This window comes from Salminus brasiliensis, chromosome 5, assembly GCF_030463535.1.
Source record: "Salminus brasiliensis chromosome 5, fSalBra1.hap2, whole genome shotgun sequence".
Taxonomy (NCBI): Eukaryota; Metazoa; Chordata; class Actinopteri; order Characiformes; family Bryconidae; genus Salminus; species Salminus brasiliensis.
The window spans coordinates 26,658,966-26,683,182 of record NC_132882.1 but is presented as its reverse complement, the minus strand read 5'-3'; the positions used below and the strand labels follow the sequence as shown (position 1 = coordinate 26,683,182).

The window sequence follows — 24,217 nt, the reverse complement described above, 5'->3', positions numbered from 1 at the left end:
ACTGCATGATACTTAACACTCCTCTCTTGAGGGGATGGTGGTAATATGTCAGGGAAGTGGCTTATTTTGAGAATTTCTTAGAATTTAATATCACATACTTTAGAACTTATTCAGTATGACCTTATAATTAGAAAATGCTGCTTTAATAAGTTAATGTCACAAAGATGCACTCTTAAAAAAAAACATGCCACAAAGGTTCTTTGATGCCATAGAAGAACCACTTTCCTGTCCATTAAGAGACCCATTTTCTGTAAAATATATGTATGTGTGAAGACCTTTTAAGGACTCAAAGATGTCAATGTAAAGGTTTATCTCTAATTTAAAAGTATTCATCTCCTCTATGGCATCGGATAAAGAACCCTTTGTAGCACCTTCATTTCTAAGAGTGCAGAACATCCATAGTACATATTATATGTAGAACATCCAAGTATCAAGAGCGTCCATAGAAAATCCTAACTCAAGTAGCATCTGATAACAAATGTGAACAAATCTCATTACAAAATTAATGCCCTCTCATTTGGAAGATGCTCCACTGATAATGTCAGACGTGGAGATACCATCGCACTGCTGGCGTCGTTCCTCTCTGCTAATGCCCATCAGGCAAAGTCAGCATGACTAAGGCTGTTTCCAAACAGCCATTACACCCCAATTATTTCATTAATTAGCACCGTCTTAATACATCCATGAAGAAGAAAACATAATAAAAGAGAAGACAGAACCGAATTATGGAAAATATGTAGATATGTGGTAGTAGTGGATTGGAGAGAAAGTGTGGCAGTACGAGGGCAAATAAGACAAAAAGGGCAGGAAGTGAATGATCAAAAGAAGAGAGAGTAAATCAATAGTGAAGTCCCCAAAAGCATTTAGAGCAAAATGGTATTGATCATCACAACATCAAGGCCATGCTTCAGACAATTTACTCCACTTAGTATGAAGAAAATGTGCTCTTTTGCTTTTCTCAGGAATGAAGAAGGGCATATCTGACAGCAGGCCATTGTTGTTTATAGGTTCAGAGCTATGCTGGAAGCTCTGGTCTCATGAGTGTGGAGCAGGTAATGTGAGGGTTAAAGAGAGATCCACTCAGGGTAATTAGACAGGGGATGATCAGGCCCAGAGGTTTTCACATATCTAGGACACTCAAGAGTGTCTCAGGAAGACGAACACAACTGCAATCAGCGTTCCCCTTCTTTATGGGGATATTAAAGAAATCCTTAATCTCAGAAACAGTTCTAGCTACATTAATGTGGAGTTTTTAACTGTTCATAAGATTATATGAGACTTTTTCCCAGCGTTACTGATTTACCTAAGCTGATCTTGGCATATTAATGGGTAATTTGGAAGTAAATAAAAGCTTAATGGTTTATAGAGAATTACAAATATGCTTATTTGTGTGTGTATGTGTGTGTGTGTTTCAGGTTAAGTGTTGTAAGTACTGGCCAGATGATACAGAAATCTACAGAGACATGAAGGTGACACTGATTGAGACGCAGCTGCTGTCAGAATACGTCATTCGAACCTTTGCTGTTGAAAAGGTACAGAATGGTAGTCTGGACTTGTCTGGAAAGTGTCTGCAATGTATAGAAATACTACTGGCTTTTCATCAATTGAAAGTTTTCCTGCTTAACACCAAACTTCCTGGCATTCCTAATTTTTGCCATCCAATTATCAGTCCCTCTTCATATTCCTGCTTGGTGTTTGTGCTGAGGGCTACCTGTAGCTCTGGATATTTCTGTGTGTGTGTGTGTGTGTGTGTGTTTGTGGGTGAGTGAGTCAGTGGCCCTCCCTCCTCTGGCTGTATATGTGTTCTTTCTTCCTCCCACAAACACACAGAACTTTAGACCAAACTCTCTCTCTCTCTCAAACACACACACACACACACACACACACACACACACACACACACACACACAGACACACACATTCACAGATGACTCTTGTGGGAGTTTCAATGGAAGTACTGTGCCAGCAGGATTCACTTTTAAACTTGCCTTTGTGTTTGTGTGTGTGTGTTTTTGTGTGTTTGTGGTGGTTTGTTTACTGCAGCGAGGAGCCCATGAGATCAGGGAGATCAGGCAGTTTCATTTCACCGGCTGGCCGGACCACGGAGTGCCCTACCACGCCACCGGCCTGCTGGGCTTTATCCGCAGGGTCAAATCCAAGAGTCCAGCCAACGCTGGCCCCATGGTGGTCCACTGCAGGTCAGCACAGTTCTAATATATAATCATAATGCAGCTATTTCTGGAAATGTCTCATTCCTGATACCACTCCAAACAAAGTGCAATTATTACTATGTGCAATAATGTATTTATGTATATTTTGTTTATCTATTTTTCTATATATGCTTATCTATTAATGGGCACAAAGCCAAAAGTACTTAGTAAACCACTTTTTGCAAATATCACCAAACACTTTTCGTAGCCAGCTAAGAATCTTTTCATTCTTGTTGAAGGGATTTTTACCCATTCTTCCTTACAAAAGGCTTCTAGTTCTGTGAGATTCTTGGGCTGTCCTGCATGCACTGCTCTGACATGTATCCACAGATTTTCGATGGTGCTAAGGTATGAGGGCCATGAAAAAACCTTCAGCTTGCACCTCTTTATTCTGTTGTAAAAGCCATCCTCTTTTCATCTTTCACTTTTTTACAGACAGTGTGACGTTTGCTTCTAAAATTTGTGTGGTATTTAATTGGACCCATTCTTTCATCAACCAGTGAAGCATTCCCGGTGCCACTGGCTGCAACACAATTGCCAGAGCATGTTCATTCCAGCCATTGTTCCAGCCCTGTGCTTTTATTTGAACTCCAAAGTGCATCAAGCTGGTTTAGATGTTCCTTTGAAAATGTCTAACGTTAAATTTATTTGGTGAGGATACAGGAAAGCATTTTTTCTAATGACTCTTCCATGAAGGTCATATTTGTCCACACAGTGGAACAGTGCAACCCCAGCCCAGAGTCTACATTTTTTCTGAAGGTCGTTTGCAGTCAAACATGGGTTTTGATCTTTCTAGCCATTATATGAACAGGTATTTTGGACCTCCAGACCTCAACTTGACCTCCATTGTTTTTATTACCTGACATTTGTTAATTACATTATGTTGGCTTTGTGGGTATTCATTATTTTAATAATCAGAGTGCTCTTCTCTAGCTTAGAAGAGCTATGTGTCTCGATTCACTTCTCCCTTTTTCACTGTAAAATTGTACAAAACAAAACTAATACAGAATATCTCACCTTTAACGTTATGTTTTTTGGAGATCAGATCATCTTCTACTCACTTAGCTATTCACAATAACAGGAAGTTTGAGTAGGTGTGGGTGCCCAAACATTTGCATGCCACTGTATATATAAAAGATGTCCCCAAAAGATGACTTTTGCTGGGTCCTTTATTGATCCTGCAATGTGCTCCATATCGTATATGATTTGTGTAAACTGACCTTGCCTAAGTGTGTAATATGTTTTCTGACCACAATCCCACACATTCATCTCTGTCTCTCTGACATAGTGCTGGTGCTGGCCGCACTGGCTGCTTCATTGTCATCGACATCATGTTGGACATGGCTGAGCGCGAAGGTGTGGTGGACATCTACAACTGTGTACGAGAGCTCAGATCGCGCAGAGTCAACATGGTCCAAACCGAGGTACTTCAGGCACTTCCAAGTGGCCTCACGCAGATTCACACAGCTTTACATCACACCATTCATCGACAAACACACATACACGCACTGATGTCCACACCGATTCACAGGTGTTTACCCATCTACAAACTTCAACCATCACTCTGCAGAGCTGTGAACATAGCTGAGTTTGACTTTATTTCCATCTGTTTTATCTGTTTATCATCTGACTTATCATTTGACGTGACAACCCTTAAATAGGCACATGAGAGTGCTGTTTTTATGTAAATCGTTCTGTTCACCAGCTCAGAACAAGTATATAATGAAGACAAATGAAGTTGCTCACACCCTGTAAAATTGTTAGTTTTAAATTAATGTAGCAAATTGAGGCAGATGGGTGAAAACAGATCCAAATGAAAAGTTTTAGAAACTACAGCATGCAAATTGTGATGCATATGAACCAGATAATATTCGAAGAAATTAATCTGCATGAAGATTTAGCCCTTTCTTATTATGTTTCCCAAGAAATAATCATTTTTTTATTTTTTTTTTTATTTATGTCTACACCTCTTATTCTGGATGTTTTTATTATTAGTTTATTTACTCATAATTGCTCTTTGGGTGTAACTAGGACCTTGAGATCTGAATTGTATTCCACCCCTTTACCACATGCGATGCGAATGACAATAAAGTCTCCTTGAATCCTTGAATACTCATTTCTCCCTGGTAAAAACAGAGAAAAGTGAAAACTTCTCATTGTGTTTCTTAATATGACTGTATGGCCTGAGAATCAGTTTAACCGCTAAGCAGTGTGAAGGACAGTAGAGTCAGCAATGACACTACAGTAGCCTAGCCTGAAAGCCACTGACCCTCATGCTGGAGACTTTTGTCAAAAATGACATCTCAAGACATTTTCGCAAATGTCACTTCATGAAAGATTAACGTCAAGCAAGCAGGTCAGCGTGTGTGAGGGTAGAGCGCTGAAGGAGGGACTGATGCTCCACTGGTGGCGCCCAGCCGATCATTGTGGCACCTGGAAATTGAGTTTGACCTGACCAGACATGAGCTAAGAAAAGCTGTAACTCAGAACATGCAGATCATTTGCTAATGTAATGGATGAGAAAGTATATTATTAATCTGATGCCATCTATAGTATATATAGCATTTGTAGTACATTACAATGCTTTGGCTTTATAGTACAAAAACTGTAATCCAACCACAAAATACCTAACATTGTTTTTTTCTTTGTTAGGCTGAAAATGTTGTCTAATTGTTTTTCTTAGGAGCAGTATGTGTTCATTCATGATGCTATACTGGAGGCGTGTTTATGTGGTGACACCACCATCCCGGCCAATCAGCTGCGTTCAGTCTATTACGACATGAACCGTCTGGATCCTCAGACCAACTCCAGCCAAATTAAAGAGGAGTTTAGAGTGAGTATTGGGACACATGCTCATTCTTTGTTTCAAAATCAAGGGTATTAAAAAGAATTTATACTGCATTTGTTGGTAGTCTAGATTTTGGAATATTGCTGATAGGATTTGGTAGAATTCAGCAGCAAGGGCTTTATACCCCTCTAGCCCATGTCTGGCATTAGGCATGGTGCCAATAATTGAATGTCTATCTGCTCCAGAGAGTGCTATTGGCCTCTACAGGGACTGGAAAAGCTGAATGTGTGTGTGCATTTGCACATGTGTGTCAGCAATGAGTGCAACATTAAGTAGCTAAATGCGTTTATTAGAAGGGTATTTTTTAAATGTTCAGTGTTAGCAGTTTAATCATTTAAAATGTTGACTTGTGTTGTGCTCAGACTCTGAACATGGTAACACCCACCCTGCGTGTGGAGGACTGCAGCATTGCTCTGCTTCCACGCAACCACGAGAAGAACCGGTGTATGGACGTTCTCCCACCTGACCGCTGCCTGCCCTTCCTCATCACAATCGATGGAGAGAGCAGCAACTACATCAACGCTGCCCTAATGGACGTACGTACAGCAGCGTAACGCCACTGCTTCACCCAACCTAGTCACTCTTAATAAATGTCAATGTACGGTCATTAGGTTGCCCTGGTACTTGCAGGGTGCAATTAAAAGCACTGCTTTTTATAAGATTAAACATGTCCATTAGGATTTTTTTTTGTTATCAGCTTCAGTCATAGAGTAAGAAACCTTGACACGTGTTAAAGAGATTTTGTAATAGACAACTAAGCTTATATTGTAACTGGGTCATCGGATTCCAGGATTGATAGAGGCCAAATGAATCCTGGCCCTTCTGATTTCCTTGCTTTTAGTTTGAGTTTAATGTGCTATGGAAAACTTGTAAAAGCATGTCTGTCACTCCCCAGTCAGTATAGGTCGTATATGAAAACTGTGATGACTGTGGGTTTAGTGGGCTTTTTTTAACCTACACAGGTAAAGCTTTTCGAATGAAGCACAATAACAAGGCAGCCAATCAGAGCAGAGTTTACATTATTACGTTAACAATACAGTGAAAACATGCCGCTCAATTCTAAGGAATAATGAAAAGTACACTTTAGTTAAAAAATAGAAAGGAAACTATAGAATATAGGCTGTAGTAAATCTTCAGTATAAACAGATGCAGGTTGAACACAGGGGTGTGTATATTACTCCTCACCACTAGATGTAAAGGGCATGAAGGTACATTTTGCTATAACACCTGCTATCCAAAAAGCACTCTTTAAAATGACATGACGCATTACAATTAGTAAGTTAGTAGGGTGGGGTGGAAGGGAGGGGATGAGTAAGGTTAGGAAAGACATGTAAGTGGATAAGACAGAGAGCGAGTGAGAGCATCAAGTAGATCAGATTTCTCGATTCAGCAGTACTGGTGTGTCCACGTGGGAAAGTAAATTGCACATTTGTCTCTATAATAATCACTTGTTTTTCTCCAGAAAGCCAAGGCAGAACAGTGGGGGAAAACAATATGATAGATGGGAACCGCTTCTCCCTGTATGCCATGCACAATTATGTGCTTATTGAGAATGATTAAAAAACAGATGGAATTGATTCATTTCATTGTCATGGAAATGGATAAAACTAATTCATAACTGTGTATGTTTTTTTTTCTTCCCTAAACTACCATTATATGAGTCAATCTAAATTGCTTTTATGGAAAATATGTTCTAAGCCCGGTAAGGGAGCATTTATTTTCATTAGAGCAAATGGAAATGTCAGTAGCAGTAGCATGGAGTATGGGCATAACAAGCAAAAACGCCTGAAATGAAGCGCCTCTTATGTCAATTAGTCAACTAAAGACGTGCATATTCTCTCTGTACTGCAGTTCTTACCAAAAGTGCTGACACTCACGCTTTCTCTCTGTACTATCTCTCTCTCCTCTGGCTTCTATTCCTTCTTTTTCCATCTCTCTCTCATGCACCACTCTACAGAGCTACAAGCAACCATCTGCTTTCATCGTTACCCAGCATCCTTTGCCCAACACTGTAAAAGATTTCTGGAGGCTGGTCCTGGACTACCATTGTACATCTATAGTAATGCTGAATGATGTGGACCCTGCCCAGGTACAGTGTGTGTTTCGCCTTCTCACTTTTCTCTTTGTCTCCCAACCCGCCCCCTCCTCACATGCACGCACACACATACATATAAATGGTTTATGATGGGAAGCCAACAGGTATGGAAGGGGAGTTGAAAACTGGTAGATGTATGTGAGCTTGGCTTTTGTGGCCTGAGGGCACTGACAGGCTGCCCTGGATCAAAGATCTGTACTCGCACCCAACCCAGACTGCCCTGTCAGAGCTAGCCTTTCAGTCTCCACTGCAGCCTGCACAAAAGAAATGCAGCCGCTCGTCATAGTGTACGTGCATTATGCTGTGGTACATTTAGAGCAGTTTTTTTTTCACTTTAACAGATATTAAGGTAATATTTTCAATAAAACAAATTATTTACCCCAAAGCTCATCATGTACAGTTTGTCTGAAAGCCTGGAAGCTAAAGATTTAGTAGCACAGCAGTCATACTTTTAACCTTCACCAATAGCTGATAGTGCTAAGTGCTGGCGTTAGCAATGTAGGCTCATAAAAACATTATGTGCTATGATTGTCAGAAAATGTCTGGCCAATATTCATTACAGACCGCTACAAACATTCAAATTGCAATGGTAGACATAACAGATTATAGACCATTAAAGACCATATCCATTAATGCTAAAAAGCCTTTTTGCACCACACTAGAGCATGATTTAGCTTGTATCTGTTTACAGCTGTAAATGAAACATGGACATTGTAACACTGTAAAGCCATAAGAACACTTACTATTTGTTATTGTTCTTGAATAAATCCAGTAAGCTACACCATACTTTTTATAACTAAAGACAAATGCAAAAAAGTGTATGCTGTGTTGGCGTTTTGCTGTGATGAATGTATGATTGTAATATGCATGTACGTATGCATTCTTTCTGTGTAGCTGTGTCCACAATACTGGCCTGAGAATGGTGTACACAGACATGGACCCATTCAGGTGGAGTTTGTATCTGCTGACTTGGAGGAGGACATTATTAGTAGGATATTCCGCATCTACAATGCTGCACGGGTATGTATGCTTAGTCACAAATACACAGACACACACACACACCTACTTGAAAGTTAAAGTAAATTTAATTACAGAATTTTGAGAAAATGTAAGCAATTTACAATTTACAATTTACAAAAACTTACTTTTTACTTGTGGTTTTGCACACTGTATGACATACTGTTATCTATAAAATAGATAAAGGTATGGGCAAAATTCTAGCCTCAGCTTCTCTGGTTGGATATTGCACAACTCTTCTTAGTAGAATTGGTAGAGTTCACTTAGATTTGTTGGTTTCCTGGCACAGTCCCAGATTTCACCTGCCATTGGTACAGTCCCCATATTTTTAATAGGGTTAAGGTCAGGACTTCAGAAAGGCCTTGCCTAAGGCTTAATGTTAGCCCAATTGATTCATTCTACCACCACCTTCTATATGTGTTTGAGGTCATTGTCCTGATGGAGCACTCAGTTGTGTCGTGGTTACAGTATTATTATATCCACTTTGTGCAATGTACTAGTTCCACTAGCAGCAAAACAGCCCCAGAGCATGTTGCTACCACCACCATGCTTAACAGTTGGTGGTTCGCAGATTGTTCCAGACCATCCAAAGTCATTTCCTCTGAGCTGAGAGTGTCTTTTTGGGCCTTCTTCTAGATCTTGGTAAAGTGGCTACATCTCCCAGATTACAAGGCCACCATACCTGTATTTAGCTTTACAATGTGATTTTATTCATATTTATAGACATCAGGATGCCATAGATGCCATTTTGTGTAAATATTAAGGCATATTTAGGCATATTTCTGTTTGTGGTAAACATAGCTTGTTGTGTCCCCACAGCCGCAGGACGGGTACCGCATGGTGCAGCAGTTTCAGTTCCTGGGCTGGCCCATGTACAGAGACACACCAGTGTCCAAACGCTCCTTCCTCAAACTCATTCGCCAGGTGGACAAGTGGCAGGAGGAATACGATGGAGGAGAGGGCCGCACCGTGGTGCACTGCCTGTGAGTGCCACACACGCATTGTCTCTATTGAATATCTTGATACAGCATTAAATACACACGCTTATATTTGGCACTGGGTGTTATTGCATCTGACCATTGCTGTTATGATCCTCCAGGGTGTGATTTTGTCCGAAGGTTTGTACTCATCTTCTGCTCCACTGATCACTTTAGAGGTGGAGGAAGTTAGCTCTTGTCTGCCTGTTAAACTGAGATTATCACGTTCTGCCATTTGAAAAAATACTGCTGTTGTTCTACAGTGGGTCAAATTAACACCTGCCTGCCAACACAGAGGCCAGTACAGCAGTGTGAATGTACCGTTACTCATTACAGCTTTTAGCAGAATGACCTTTTACTTGGATATACCTGTGATATTAGTTAGTTTGTTGATACTGTAACGATATGCTGATATGTAAATAATATGTGACTAGCTATGATCTGTGTCAAATGAGGTCATACAGTAGAGTTACCATATAAATTCAAATCAAACCTCATTCCATGCTGCTGCCCAGATTTAGCGCAAGTCTCTCCTGTGAGACCCCCCACCCCCCCCCCCCCCCCACCCCCTCAGGCATTGTGTCTCTGTGCAATCTCACCTCCGTCTTATCTGTGCTCCCATTTCGGAGGGATTGGCAGGGTAGGGAGGGGTGTTGGGGGGGTTTCCCGAGGCCCTGGCTGGCTAGAAAATGAGATCAGTGTGCCCAGGAGAAAGTGTGCAGGCCGGGCCGCCATGTAGCTAATCTGGCCCTGTGCTCCTGAGAACAGGCCTCCATTCCCCCATCTCCATCCACCAGGTCGTGAGGAAAAGAGGATCCATGTGACTTTTATTAGATTCCCAGCCTGATTCCAATCTCACAGCTTCCCCTTTCTCACACACACACAACCTTAAGTTTGTTTGTAATGCAGTGTCAGGACGTAAGGCCATATGTACATGTTTTGTTGGTCCTGACATTAGTCCATTTATCCTCTTTAGCTTTAATACAAAGTCCATACGAACACACACACACTCTCACATTTAAACAGCAGGAGTTGCTTCTACATTAACATCATACAATGTTGTTGCCCCACCCATCCTGTGCTATTTACCATCTGCAGAACTGCAAGTAAACATCAGGATGCCGACACTTCAGAGCTAAACAACAGGGCCTGCTCTGAACATTCCACTATAACTTCCTCTGCGTTCCCTGAGCCAGTTTTAAACACATTCTACAACACGCCAAGGCCATTTGAGGGGGTTGAGAGCCGAATTGTAATGTCTATTCAAAGCCAGGGTCAGTACTCCTAGCTTGTGAAGCATGCAGACTGGGGCTGTGGTAAATAATAGGAAACAGTCATGCTGAAGTGTTTGGCTCTCTGCATGGCAGGAGCTCCAGGCAGCAATCTTGAGACCCTGCACTATTAGAGCCGATCAGAGGGAGAGGGGCACCATCTAGTGGGCATACCACAAAACTGGGCAGGATGGTGCTTTTAGGAGCGTTTCCTCCAACCTTACATCTGTAAAACATTTGGAGACATTCCACAGTTATCAGCAGCTAGATGTTGTGCAATAAGATTTATCTAAGCTGAGCTGTGTTCAGTGAAATACTGATCAATCTGTCTGTCTCTCTCCCTCTTCAGAAATGGAGGTGGACGCAGTGGGACCTTCTGTGCAATCAGTATTGTGTGTGAGATGCTTAGGCACCAGCGCTCTGTGGATGTATTCCATGCTGTCAAAACACTGAGGAACAACAAGCCCAACATGGTGGACCTATTGGTAAGCGTCAACACTTATCACCAAGGGTCTGTTCAGCTAGCACAGATTTTGTACAGCTCTTTTGTACAGATCTCTAAATGTAGTTAGTTACAAGCCAAGTCAATAAGGTGCTTCCTTTTTGTGATTTCATTCCCCCTGACCACTGTGTTCTCCTCCCGCAGGATCAGTACAAATTCTGTTATGAAGTGGCACTGGAGTACTTGAATTCTGGCTAAGTGGTCTGGAGAAACACCCCCCCCCCCCCCCACGCTCCCGCCCCCGCCCCCGCCCCCAACTGTCCCGTGGCCCTTTTCTTTCCCTACATAGAGACTATACCACGCATGAATGTCAAAGGGGTGGACTTGAGACGCGAAGAAGTGCACTGCTCGGACCAGTGTAGCGGCGACTTTGGCTGAACGTGGTTGGGAAATATGGTCTTCAGAGTCCAAACGGAGGACCGGACTTGCACTGTCCAGCTGAACTGTCCACAGTTTGAAATTTAAACTCTGACCTTTAGCCCCACTCCTGTCCCTTCTGTTCTGTGTATGTAAATTTCAGCGCGAGCTGGCCAGGTCACACACTCCCCCGCCCTCATGTTACACGTCTTCTCTTCAGCGAGCACACTGATATACCTATCTCTTTGTTGGTCCCGTCTCACCCATTTAGGCAGTTTTCTTTCCTCCTGCTCCTTCCTCCTGCCTGTGACTCCTGTGTCTTGCCTTTTGATCCTTGTTGGATGACTAATGTGGACGTCTTTATTTTTTTATCACTGATTTTTTATTTGATTTTCTACTTCTGTTTGTTAATAGGAGACAGAATGATGTGTAGCTGAAGCGAAAAACTGGCATTAAGAGCACGGATGCTAACTGTTACGTTGCCATTATTGTGATTGCTGCAAAAAGTTGTTGTGTTAAAAGGTGGAGCACTGCTGAAGCTGTCCACGAGCAAGCTTAATGTCATGTCAAAAGATCCAAAGCTTATATTCGTGATCATTTTGTTAATATTGTAAATACTTGAAGGATGGCAGATTATTTATTCATTGAAAGTTTTTTTGTGAAGCACATTGAGTGACAATCATGTTTTTATTTGGTCATTATTATCTCCCTCTTTTGTCAGGCTTGGCATAATAATGGTGACCAGGATGTAATGTTAGCTTTTTATTTATCTTGTATGGAAAAATTCAAACTTACAAATACATACATATCTATACCGATCTCCCTGTGTCCCTGTCTCTTTATTCTCTACAGGTGGAAACTGGGGACAGTCCAGTGGCATCATTTTTGTTGGTTTAGCTTTGCCATTTAAAGGGATGCACCGATATGGGAAGTGGAGAGTTGGCTGCTTAACCGTTTGTTAGCCAGCTGTGCATCACTGCATTGTTGATTCTAAACTTGATTATTATCCACTATTATTGCATTGGCCACCTGGGACCCTAAACCAATTAGTCTTTTAGCTAAAATAAAAAATAAGTGGCTACAATAATAGAAACATGTTATCCTTCATATACAAGCACGGCCAAAAGGTTTGAGACTGACAAACCTCGGTTCAGTGCTTTCACTTTTATGGTGAAGAGTTGCAATCAACTGCAAAAATCCTTCCTTTGCCATGAAAATTAAATTAATCACAAAAATGCTGCTAACGCCTGCTAACATAGCTTTTCGCTCAGGAAGAAGTGTTAAGGGGAAAAAAGCAGCTGATAACAGTCATGCTGATTAAAAGAGCAGACTGTTTCCTTTAAAAGGGTGGTGGCGCTTGAAGGTTTCTTCTGTTAACCACTGTCAGAGTCAAGGAAACACACGCGGTTATCATTGCATTGCACAAATAAGGACATTGCTGGTAAGATGGCACCTAAACCAACCATTTATTGGATCCTCAAGAACTTGTAGTAAAGAGGTTCAATTGCAGTGAAAAAGGCTTCAGGGCACCCAAAAAAGTCCAGCAAGCACCAGGACTGACTCCCAGGAGAAAGAAAAGGAACTGCTCACAATCCCCCCTAATCTGTGAAACATGGTGCTCAGAGCATGTAGAGCTTCAATGGGAGTGATTGCTGGTCTTACCTGATGACATGAATGCAGACTGCAGCAGCAGGAAGATTTAGTCTAAAGTGGTCAGCTCGGCATTTGCTCAATGATTAGTTTTTATATAGGGGGTTTCCTGTGTGTGGTGCATATGTTGAATAACTAGTTTTAGCCAATCTGTCTGCATATATGATGCTTTAAGAGAAATACAGAATTTTAAGAAAATAAACAGCATTTTTTTAAAATACATTTTTCAAGACATCTGTTCCAATGCACAAGCACATCACACACACACACACACACACACACACTACTTAAATTACTCTGACAGACTTTAGCTTCCTTCCAAAAATGGCGACAAACATTCACGTTATGTAATTCCACAAATATGTGCAGACCAGCGTTTCATTCATAGTTTCTCACTTATGAGAACTAAAGAAATCTTAGACATGATCCACACCTCAGAAATCACACAGACAAAATAAAACATTTATACAATAAAACAGTGAATGATGTGCTTATCTGCACATTTATAGAATTAAAAGACACTGAAACTGTACATGTACATGTTTGTCATTATGCTTGCTGAAGACAAATTACTGTGCTTCCGAGTAACTGCCAAAAACTACATAAGGCATGTGAGCAGATAACAGGACTGCGCCCTCTATAATCACAGAATTTGGTGGTGACACCCAGCTGGGGATATGCATAATTAACACCATAGTAAAGGGTTTAAACACGTTAAAAGGACATTCCATCATAAAACTAGTGTTTAGTATGTATTTTATCATAGAATACAATATTCTTTAGTGCAGCACTGTATACCTTCGCCTCATGAATTTGACAATTTAAAAAAAAGTATTATTTACAGTTATCAACATTGTCTAACTACACTTTCCAGCATGCATTTTATGTAGCCTAACCAATGATCAACAGGATACATACAATCAAACTAGCATTTGGTCACCTTGGCCATCAAACGTGGCCGAACTGTGATTAATTCAGCATACTTGAAATAATAAAATAATACATTTAGCTCAATAAATTGAGTTAGCGGCTACTGGAAAGCATGTAATTATTGAGCTTAACACTGTATTTAGGATTGTCAAGTCAAATCATTTAAGAGGCTTTATTGTCATTTCAACTACATATACAGGTGCTGGTCATAATTTTAATATCATGAAAAAGTTTATTTCAGTAATTCTATTCAAAAAGTGAAACTTGTATATTATATTCATTACACACAGGCTGATATTTCAAGTGTTTATTTCTTTTTATTTTGATGGTTATAATGGACAACTAATGAAACCCCAAACTCAGTATCTCAGAAAATTAGAATATTACTTAAGACCAATACAAAAAAGGATTTTTAGAAATGTTGGCCAAATGAAAAGTATGAACATGAAAAATATGACCATGTAAAGCACTCAATACTTAGTTGAGGCTCCTTTAGCCTGGATTACTGCAGCAATGCGGCATGGCATGGAGTTGGTCAGTAGCAGGAAGCATGAAGTGCTCTAAAACTTGGACATCTGCGTTGACCTTGGAACTCAGTAAACACTGTGGACCAACACTAGCAGAAGACATGGCACCCCAAACCATCACTGACTGTGGAAACTTTACACTGGACCCCAAGCAACGTGGATTCTGTGCATCTTATATCTTTCCTAAGACTCTGGGACCTTGATTTCCAAAGGAAATGCAAAATTTACTTTCATCAGAGAACATAACTTTGGACCTTTTTGTCTTTAGCCCAGGCGAGACGCTTCTGACACTGTCTGTTTCATTTCACTTTGTACTCTGTACAGGTGCTGGTCATAAAATTAGAATATCATGAAAAATTTCTTGCCTTTTTACTCAACTTTGCTAAGGCATTTATACGGCCAGATAGATGGTCTGCTTTTACCTTTCAGTCAAATCTGTTTGTTCAAACTGGAACTCAAGACTACAGCCTGGGAGGAGGGAGGAGGAGGTGAGTTGGCATGTAATTACTGAAGATGCAGCCATGGGTAAAGCTTAAATATTGGACAGTCGCTCTGCTCAGGTTCAATCAAGATGTACCTTCACCTTGCAGCACCACAACCTAAGTTTAAAACTCTATAAAGAAGTTTTTCAGGGCCAACAGAGTACAATGTTCTGGACTGGAAAAGGCAGCAATCTGACCTACTGACAGTTTCACTTACTGAAGACAAGACTAAAGGCAAAAATTCCCTAAAAGAAGCAGCAACTGAATGCGACTGCATTACAGACCAATAATGTACCTGCGGGGAAGACACTCAGTATCTCTAGGACAGGTAGTTCTTGAGAATGACTCCAAGTGTGTTAATTGGCCCAGTTATGTTTGGTCCTTTGAGCAGAAGACATTTTGTATGAAAAAAAGACCATCTATGGTTCACCAAATAAAATGTACAAATATAAACAATATTGATTAAAACATGTCAGTGTCTGATTATTCATGGATTGCATTGGATGGATTTCCCAGTCTCTTCCTCTGTGGCAGTTTAACACTGTAAAATACACTAAATACATTTTAACTTTGCTATCCTGCTAGGTTTATAATTAGAAATTAATAAAGGCCAACCTCTATAAAAAGGCCCCATTCAAGCAGAAAGCAAACACCATAGCTGTTTCCCAAGGAAATGCAAAAGGTCACATATAGGCGACATGTGTAAGAGTGAGTATTTGAACAGTGATCCAACAGGAAGAGTTTGAACATGTTGGAATTCTGGCAATATCAACCCAGCAATTTACCTGCTTGAAACCCATGGAATTTACCAGGTCTGAGGGGCCATCAATGGGAGCTGGTCGGTTTGATCTCTGATGATGCCAAAGCTGTCCATAGCCAGGAGTCCCAGGGAAGCACAGTTGGCCTCACACTTTCTGGGCGTTTCAGATGATTCTGTCTCTCCTCCATCACTCAGCGGAAGGCTAGGCAGTGCTGACATCCTCCTCCAAATCCTCAGAAAGGACTCTGTCGCTGCTCTGATATTTCCATGGCCCACTGCCAGAGTGATTAAATTTAAAGGCATGTATGGATGCATGTGACATGCTCAAAACTGCAACCCCATTTTTGCAATGTGTCAAGTTACTCCCATATACTCCCATTTTCACCAACATAAAAATGAAAGCACTGCAGATACATTCCACTTTGCAGCCATATAGGTTTTACATACACAACACCCTTACTCTCAGCCACACTACTCTCAGCCACACTAGAAAAAAACAGTATGGGTATGTACTAATGCATGTGAAGAGAGACTTTTAGGGCTATAGCAATGCTCATCATCAGGACAGGCAGGTACAACACCAGCAAATCCATAATCCAGATCAAGGAACAAAGCAAAGGGTCAAAGCCAGAATAAACAGCACCGCACCATAACCATTTCAGAGAATCATAATATCACATCGACTTCACCAAAAGCTCCCAAATCTGGGAGGTGCTTTAGAGGAGTCCTAATCATTACAATAATGAACTGCACCTGTATGCTGAAGATTAGCCTCAGGAGAAGGGCGGAGCCCTTGCACACTGTAGCACGTGACCTGTTCAGGAACTCCCCATTGAAACCAGCAGAGGGAGACATTACAGTACTATTACAATGTGTGTTTTATAAAATTTTTCCGCTATTGGGAGGAGCCGTGTTTGTACATCCTGGTAATTCATTAATTACATTTATGTAGCCATTCTGTAATTATTGTATATATCATCTGTAAAAGTAAAAACAAATCTAAAATATGTCTTGAAAACTCAGTGTCTGAATGTCTTGATTTAATTTTGATATCTGTTCATTTAATGAAATCTGTGGTGATTTCAGGATTTTCCCACAGATAAAGCCAGTTCAGTGAAGAGTTCAAATTTGTCCTGACCATATTCTACACAAAGCTCTGTAAAAGTGTGTCATGGTCCTGCAGCAGCCAAAGTCAAACCACACCAAACAACACACCTTAAAGCAACCAGCACACCATCTGGCACATTTTAAAACAGCTGGCAAACTGCCTGGCACATTCAAAAACAGCCAGGACAACAATGACCACATCCCAAAATAGTCATCATCCTAAAAAAAATCATATTTGGAAAACGGCAACTTTACAGGAGGACACATTTTATCTTTCAATGGATGTCAACATAAAAGGATTGAATTCCGAGCAATTCTATTGGTCTGTTGATCACAACATTATGAAACACAAAATAAAAAATGTGTCAGATTTATATTATGTTAAAAAATAGATATATAGATATCTACAACAGATATGATGTATTTATGCATGGAGCTGAGATGCACATATAAAATCAACCATTTACAATCAAACTCCTTTTGTGTGGGAAAAAAAAAACTATCTTATTTGTTTTTAGCATGGTTTTTTCCTCACTTTATCGTCTCGGGGTGCACTGTAACGCTAGAAACAGGGTACCAGTAAGGTAGGGAACCTTATGTGATCTACAGGAGCATGTGTTTTCAGAATAATGTCCTTGTGACTTTACAAATGCACTTTAAAATGTTTTTATTTTATTTTTATGATTAAGATCACTTTAAATAAAACTAACAGCAGTTTTAATGGACTGTTCTCATGTGTCCTGTGTTACCTTAAACTGTCCAGGGTGAAAGGGTCCAGATCCATTAATCAGATTAATATATTGTAAATAATCTACACCTGAGATGTTGTTATGTATTTTTATCTACAGCTGTTGTGATTTTAGCCTACACGCCCGACGCAGCATTTCACGTAAACATGTTTAATGCATATTTATGCATTTTTTACATATTCTAACTGATGCAACATGTATAAATAATACAATATTATAGTAAATTACTATATGTTACTATATGTATAGTAAATAAAATGTTGCAACTGTCCACAGATAAGGTTACTTACTAAAATAAATAAATACAATTATACTATTTTTTTATATAATTGTGCTCTGACATGGTTCATTAAGTTAAATTATTTGATAAAATGGAGAAGGCAAAATAACCTTGTTAACCTTTTGCAAAAACTAATATTTACCATAGGCATCACATCTTTACAAAAAAAACACAAAGAGAGACTTCTATGAATTATTCATTAAATTATGATTTCTATGGATGCACCAATGTGGACAGAACTGTGAGATCTGTTGCAAGAGAGTTTGATATTTGCCACACAACACTCTAAAACTATTTCAATAAAAAGGTAAATAAAAAGGGGATTTTTCTGGCCTCCAGGAAAAGTTCCTGACAGATTATTTAAAGACAGCTGCAGCTTTGCACTAATGAAAAGCTGGTAAGAAAGATAAAGCAAGAAAGATGGTATAAAAAGTGTAGGTGTATGTGCAAATATTTGAGGTCTGTGTTTGAGTAAGATCTAGAAGAAGAAACACTGTGAGGGAGAGCATAACCAACAATGAGACAGAGAAATAAAGAGGAATTTTGAGGATAAATAAGATTTATTTTTATGTCTAATTCTCATTTTTCATGTATTTCCATTCATGAAACATATATATTGCAAAATATTGCAGGACAGTCTGATTTATTCAAAGAGAAAGTTATTGATATACAGGGAACATCTGACCATTGAAATGTATTCATTATCAATCCAATAAAATTGCATTTTATTTTGTTATATTGTTTATCAAATTTTCATTATTGTTGTCATGATGGACAGTTGCAATACAGTGTGGGGACAGTTGCAATAACATGTATAGACACTATAAGAAATATTCTGTTCAATAAAAGTTTTATTTTTGTCACTGATTTTTTATTCTCTCAGTAAAAACTGGCTGCAATCTTGCAGAAAAAAGGAGAGTCCAACTGGGCATGTGCAATATGACTGTCATCTAGCTTGTTTCTGATTGGATAAATCTGCAGTGTTGCAACTGTGCGCTAGGCTTAGAGGTTTAGTGGTGCAGAGCACCCTAATGAGAAAAAAAGGACATTTTAAAGACATTTCAGATTATCACTCTGAAATCAGTGTCAGGGAAACACTATGACTGAAAAAAACAACAAACAAACAAAAAAACCTTACTTCACAAATGTATTAAGACAATCAACGTAAATTATAATAATGGATAAACTATATATATACACACACAGACTCACTGGTCACTTTATTGGGTACACAGATATTGTGGTATCTACACTCATTGTCTATTTGATTAGCTCTTATCATAGGTGCACTTTACAATTCTACAATTACAGACTGTAGTTCATCTATTACACTGTATACTTTATTATCCTTCTTTCTCCTGTTCTTCAATGATTAGGACCCTCACAGGACCACCACAGAGCAGCTATTATTTTGGTGGTGGATCATTCTCAGCACTCCAGTGACACTGATGTGGTGTTGGTGTTTTATTGTGTGCGTTGTGCTGGTTCAAGTAGATCAGACACAGAAGAACTGTTGGAGGTTTTAAACACTAAAATACCTCAGTGACTACCTATAAGTTGCATGTTTAAACTTAAATCAGAGACAGAAGAAGATCTCTTGCTGCACAGTTTGTGTTGATCATCTTCCTGTTTTTCATTAGTGGTTACAGTATGGTGCTCACAGGAAACTGTTGACTGAATAGTTTTGGTTGGACCACTGTTTTCAGTACAGTAGTTAAGTAAGGTGTTAAAAATATTGAGCAGAGCTGCTGGGTCTGATCTACTCTATACCTATGCAACACACACCAACACACAACCCCCACGACAGTGTATCATACAATCTTGCGGTTCCTCCCGTTGAAACTATACAGTGCCAAACATGCAAAAAACAATAGACAATGAATTTCCAACAATGCCATACTGTATCATTGTACATTATATGATACATTATGAAATATCAGATTTTGCGTTTTGAACGCTGCTGTACTGCTCAACAAACACACCACATTTAGATTAAAGCTGAGTATACTTTATATGTTGCCCCACTACTCAGTTAGATGTATTTCTCTTGTAGAAGTGCTGCAAATACATCAGATTTGTTTTATGATGAGGAACCTTTTAAGTTTAGAAGACACGGGTCTAGAGGTGTTTTTAAAGCATTAGCTAGGTGTAATCGGTCAGAACGGTAAGACTCTAAACTTTACTCTTGTTTTTATGCATCAGAGCGCTCAACAGCACGTTCGGAAGAATCTAATTAACCACAAAAGTCTTTGGACAACGACTCCTTAAATATACTGAGACATGAGTACTTATTGCGATAATGGTAAATAGACAAAAAAGTGTTTTTTTCTTTTTCCCGGGTGCACCGACTAGTTCAATAAAATATGTTCAACCACCTCAATGTGACAGATTTATTTTCTTTTTCTTGAATGGAAAAAAATAAGAGAAAGTTATGAACCAACTCTCTTTCATTGATTGAAAAACATACAGCGTCAAACCAGTAGATACTGGTTTTCAATATGCTACATTGAACAGCGAGCCCCAAATAATTATAACTCGCGGACATAATTAGTCAGAGTGGGAAGACTCTCGTTTCAGTTTTGAGCTTGTCTTTACGCATCGGAGCGCCCAATAGCACCTATGGAAGAATCTGACCAACCAAAAACAGTTGATGACTACGACTCCTTAAATTTGCTGGGACAATAGTAATTATGGCGATAATGGTGAAGAGACAAAAAAATGTTTCTTTCTTAATCCCGGGTGCAGCGACTAGTTCAATAAAATATGTATTAGCACCTCGACCTGACAGATTTATTGAGTTTTTTCATGAATGGAAAAAAATGAGAGAAAGTTATGAAGCAACTCACTGTCAAACGCTGCGTCCGCCCTCTACTGCGCATGCGTGTTGTTCCCCTGATTGAAAAATCATACTGCGTCAAACCTGTTTTGCAATATGCTACATTGAACATCGCGGCAGAAATAATTATAAATAAACTGATGTAATTTATCAGAACGGGAAGACTCTCGTTTTAGTTTTGTTTTTGTCTTTACACATCAGAGCGCGCAATAGCACGTTGGAAAGAATTTGAACAACCACAAACAACGTCTGACTACGACTCCTTAAATATGCTGGAACATGAGAAGTTATGGCAATAATGGTGAAGAGACAAAAAAAAAGTTGTTGTTTTTTTTATTACCGGTTGCAGCGACTTTTTAAATAAAATATATATGACCACCTTGGCCTGAAAGATTTATTTAGTTTTTTTTTATTGTGTTTTTTTGTAAATGGAAAAAAATAAGAGGAAATTATGAACCAACTCTCTTTCATACGCTGCGTCGAGGTCCGCTCTCTACTGCGCATGCGTGTTGTTCCCCGATTGAAAAACATACAGCGTCAAACCTGTTTTGCAATATGCTACATTGAATAGCGAGACCGAAATAATTATAAACCTAAGAGAAAGTTACGAACCAACTCTCTTTCATGATTGAATTGGTCAGAGCGGGAAGAATCCAGTTTTTTTATTTTACTCTTGTTTTAGAGCATCAGAGGACGCAAGAGCAGGTTCTGAAGAATCTGATCGACCACAAATGCTGTTTGTCTACGAGTCCTTAAATATGCTGAGACATGAATAGTTATTGCGATAATGGTGAAAAACACTATTTTTTTTCTTATTTCCAGGTGCACCGACTAGTTCAATAAACGATGTATAACCACCTCAACCTGACAGATTTTTTTTAGTTTTTCATGAATGCCCTTAAATACGCATGCGTGTTGTTCCTCCGATTGAAAAACATACAGCGTCAAAGCAGTAGATACTGGTATTTAATATGCTACATTGAACAGCGAGCCCCAAATAATTATAACTCAGCTAATGTAATTGGCCAGAGCAGAAAGACTCTTGTTTTAGTTTTGCTCTAGTCTTTACACATCAGAGCGCTCAAAAGCACTTTCAGAAGTATTTGACCAACCACAAACCCCTGTTGACTACGATTCCTTAAATATGCTGGGACATGAGTAGTTTTTCCAAAAATTGTAAAGAAACAAAAAAAATGTTTTTTTCTTATTCCCTGGTCCAGCGACTAGTTCAATAAAACATGTATAACCACCTCGGCCTGACAGATTTATTTAGTTTTTCATGAATGGAAAATATAAGAGAACGTTATGAACCAACTCTCTGTCATAAGCTGCGGGGAGGTCCACCATTAACTGCGCATGCGTGTATTTCCACCGATTGAAAAACAAACAGCGTGAAACCAGTAGATACTGGTATTTAATATGCTACATTCAACAGCGAGCCCCAAATAATTATAACTCAGCGCATGTAATTGGTCAGAGCGAAAAGACTCCCGTTTCAATTTTGCTCTTGTCTTTACGCATCAGAGCGCTCAGTAAAACGTTCGAAAGAATCTTACCAACCACAAACGCTGTCTGACTACGACTCCTTTAATACGCTGAGACATGAGTAGTTATTGCGATAATGGTGAAGAAAAAAAATGTTTTCCTCTCTAATTCCCGGGTGCACCAACTAGTTCAATAAAATATGTATAAGCACCATGACCTGGCAGATTTATTTAGTTTTTCATGAATGGTAAATATGAGAGAAAGATATGAACCAACTCTTTGTCATACGCCCCGGCGAGGTCCGCCCTTTACTGCGCATGCGTGTTGTTCTCCCGTTTGAAAACCTCAGCGTGAAACCAGTACATACTGGTATTTAATATTATAACGTGCGACTAGTTCAATAAAATATGTATAAACACGTCGGACTGACAGATTTTTTTAGTTTTTCATGAATACCCTTAAATACGCATGCGTGTTGTTCCTCCGGTTAAAAAACATACAGCGTCAAAGCAGTAGATACTGGTATTTAATATGCTACATTGAACAGCGAGCCCCACATAATTAAAACTCAGCGAATGTAATTGGTCAGAGCGGAAAGACTCTCGTTTCAATTTTGCTCTTGTCTTTACGCATCAGAGCGCTGAACACCACGTTCGGAAGAATCTGACCAACCACAAACGGCTGTTCACTACTACTCCTCGAATATGTCTGTACATGAGTAATTATTGCGAATATTGTGAAGAAACAAAAAAAATGTTTTTTTTCTCTTATTCCCGGGTGCACCAACTAGTTCAATAAAATATGTACAAGCACCTCGACCTGGCAGATTTATTTAGTTTTTCATGAATGGAACATATAAGAGAACGTTATGAACCAACTCTTTGTCATAAGCTGCGGGGAGATCAACCATTAAATGCGCATGCGTGTATTTCCCCCGAATGAAAAACAAACAGCGTGAAACCAGTAGATACTGGTATTTAATATGCTACATTCAACAGCGAGCCCCAAATAATTATAACTCAGCGCATGTAATTGGTCAGAGCGGAAAGACTCTCGTTTCAATTTTGCTCTTGTCTTTACGCATCAGAGCGCTCAATAACACGTTCGGAAGAATCTTACCAACCACAAACACCGTCTAACTACAACTCCTTAAATGTGCTGGGACATGAGTAGTTTTTGCGAAAATTGTGAAGAAACAAATAAAATGTTATTTTTCTTATTCCCGGGTGCAGCAACTAGTTACATAAAATATGTATAACCACCTCGACCTGACAGATTTATTTACTTTTTTCATAAATGGAAAAAAATAAGAGAAAGGTTTGAACCAACTCTCTGTCATACGCTGCGGAGAGGTCCGCCCTTAACTGCGCATGTGTGTTGTTCCCCCACTGAAAACCATCCAGCGTGAAACCAGTAGATAATGATATTTAATATGTTACATTGAACGGTGAGCCCCACATAATTATAACTCATCTCATGTAATTGGTCAGAGCGGAAAGACTCGTTTCAATTTTGCTCTTGTCTTTACGCAACAGAGCGTTCAATGGCACGTTCGGAAAAATCTGACCAACCACAAACCGCTGTTGACAACGACTCCTCAAATAAGCTGGTACATGAGCAGTTATTGCGAATATTGTAAAGAAACAAAAAAAATGTTTTCTTCTCTTATTCCCGGGTGCACCAACTAGTTCAATAAAATATGTACAAGCACCTCGACCTGGCAGATTTATTTAGTTTTTCATGAATGGAAAATATAAGAGAAAGTTATGAACCAACTCTTTTTCACGCTGCAGAGAGGTCCGCCCTTAACTGCGCATGCGTGTTGTTCCCCGATTGCAAAACATACAGCGTGAAACCAGTAGATAATTATATTTAATATGTTACATTGAACGGTGAGCCCCACATAATTATAACTCATCTCATGTAATTGGTCAGAGCGGAAAGACTCTCGTTTCAATTTTGCTCTTGTCTTTACGCAACAGAGCGTTCAATGGCACGTTCGGAAAAATCTGACCAACCACAAACCGCTGTTGACAACGACTCCTCAAATATGCTGGTACATGAGCAGTTATTGCGAATATTGTAAAGAAACAAAAAACAAATGTTTTCTTCTCTTATTCCCGGGTGCACCAAC

At 39.5% G+C, this 24,217-nt stretch overlaps 1 protein-coding gene across 13 annotated transcripts in view; it reads left to right on the top strand.

Moving 5' to 3' along the window:
* The window catches only part of ptprma (protein tyrosine phosphatase receptor type Ma), a 229,131-nt gene extending 217,035 nt beyond the window's left edge, over positions 1-12,096 (top strand). For all 13 annotated transcript variants that reach the window (XM_072680004.1, XM_072680005.1, XM_072680002.1 and 10 more), the window contains 10 exons: positions 1,416-1,532; positions 2,044-2,198; positions 3,499-3,634; positions 4,894-5,043; positions 5,421-5,594; positions 7,016-7,147; positions 8,048-8,173; positions 8,990-9,153; positions 10,768-10,903; positions 11,065-12,096. In XM_072680004.1, coding sequence (XP_072536105.1) covers positions 1,416-1,532; positions 2,044-2,198; positions 3,499-3,634; positions 4,894-5,043; positions 5,421-5,594; positions 7,016-7,147; positions 8,048-8,173; positions 8,990-9,153; positions 10,768-10,903; positions 11,065-11,118 — 1,344 coding nt within the window. In that variant the 3' untranslated portion in view covers positions 11,119-12,096. The remainder of the gene's footprint in view (positions 1-1,415; positions 1,533-2,043; positions 2,199-3,498; positions 3,635-4,893; positions 5,044-5,420; positions 5,595-7,015; positions 7,148-8,047; positions 8,174-8,989; positions 9,154-10,767; positions 10,904-11,064) is intronic.
* Positions 12,097-24,217: the final 12,121 nt, after the last annotated feature.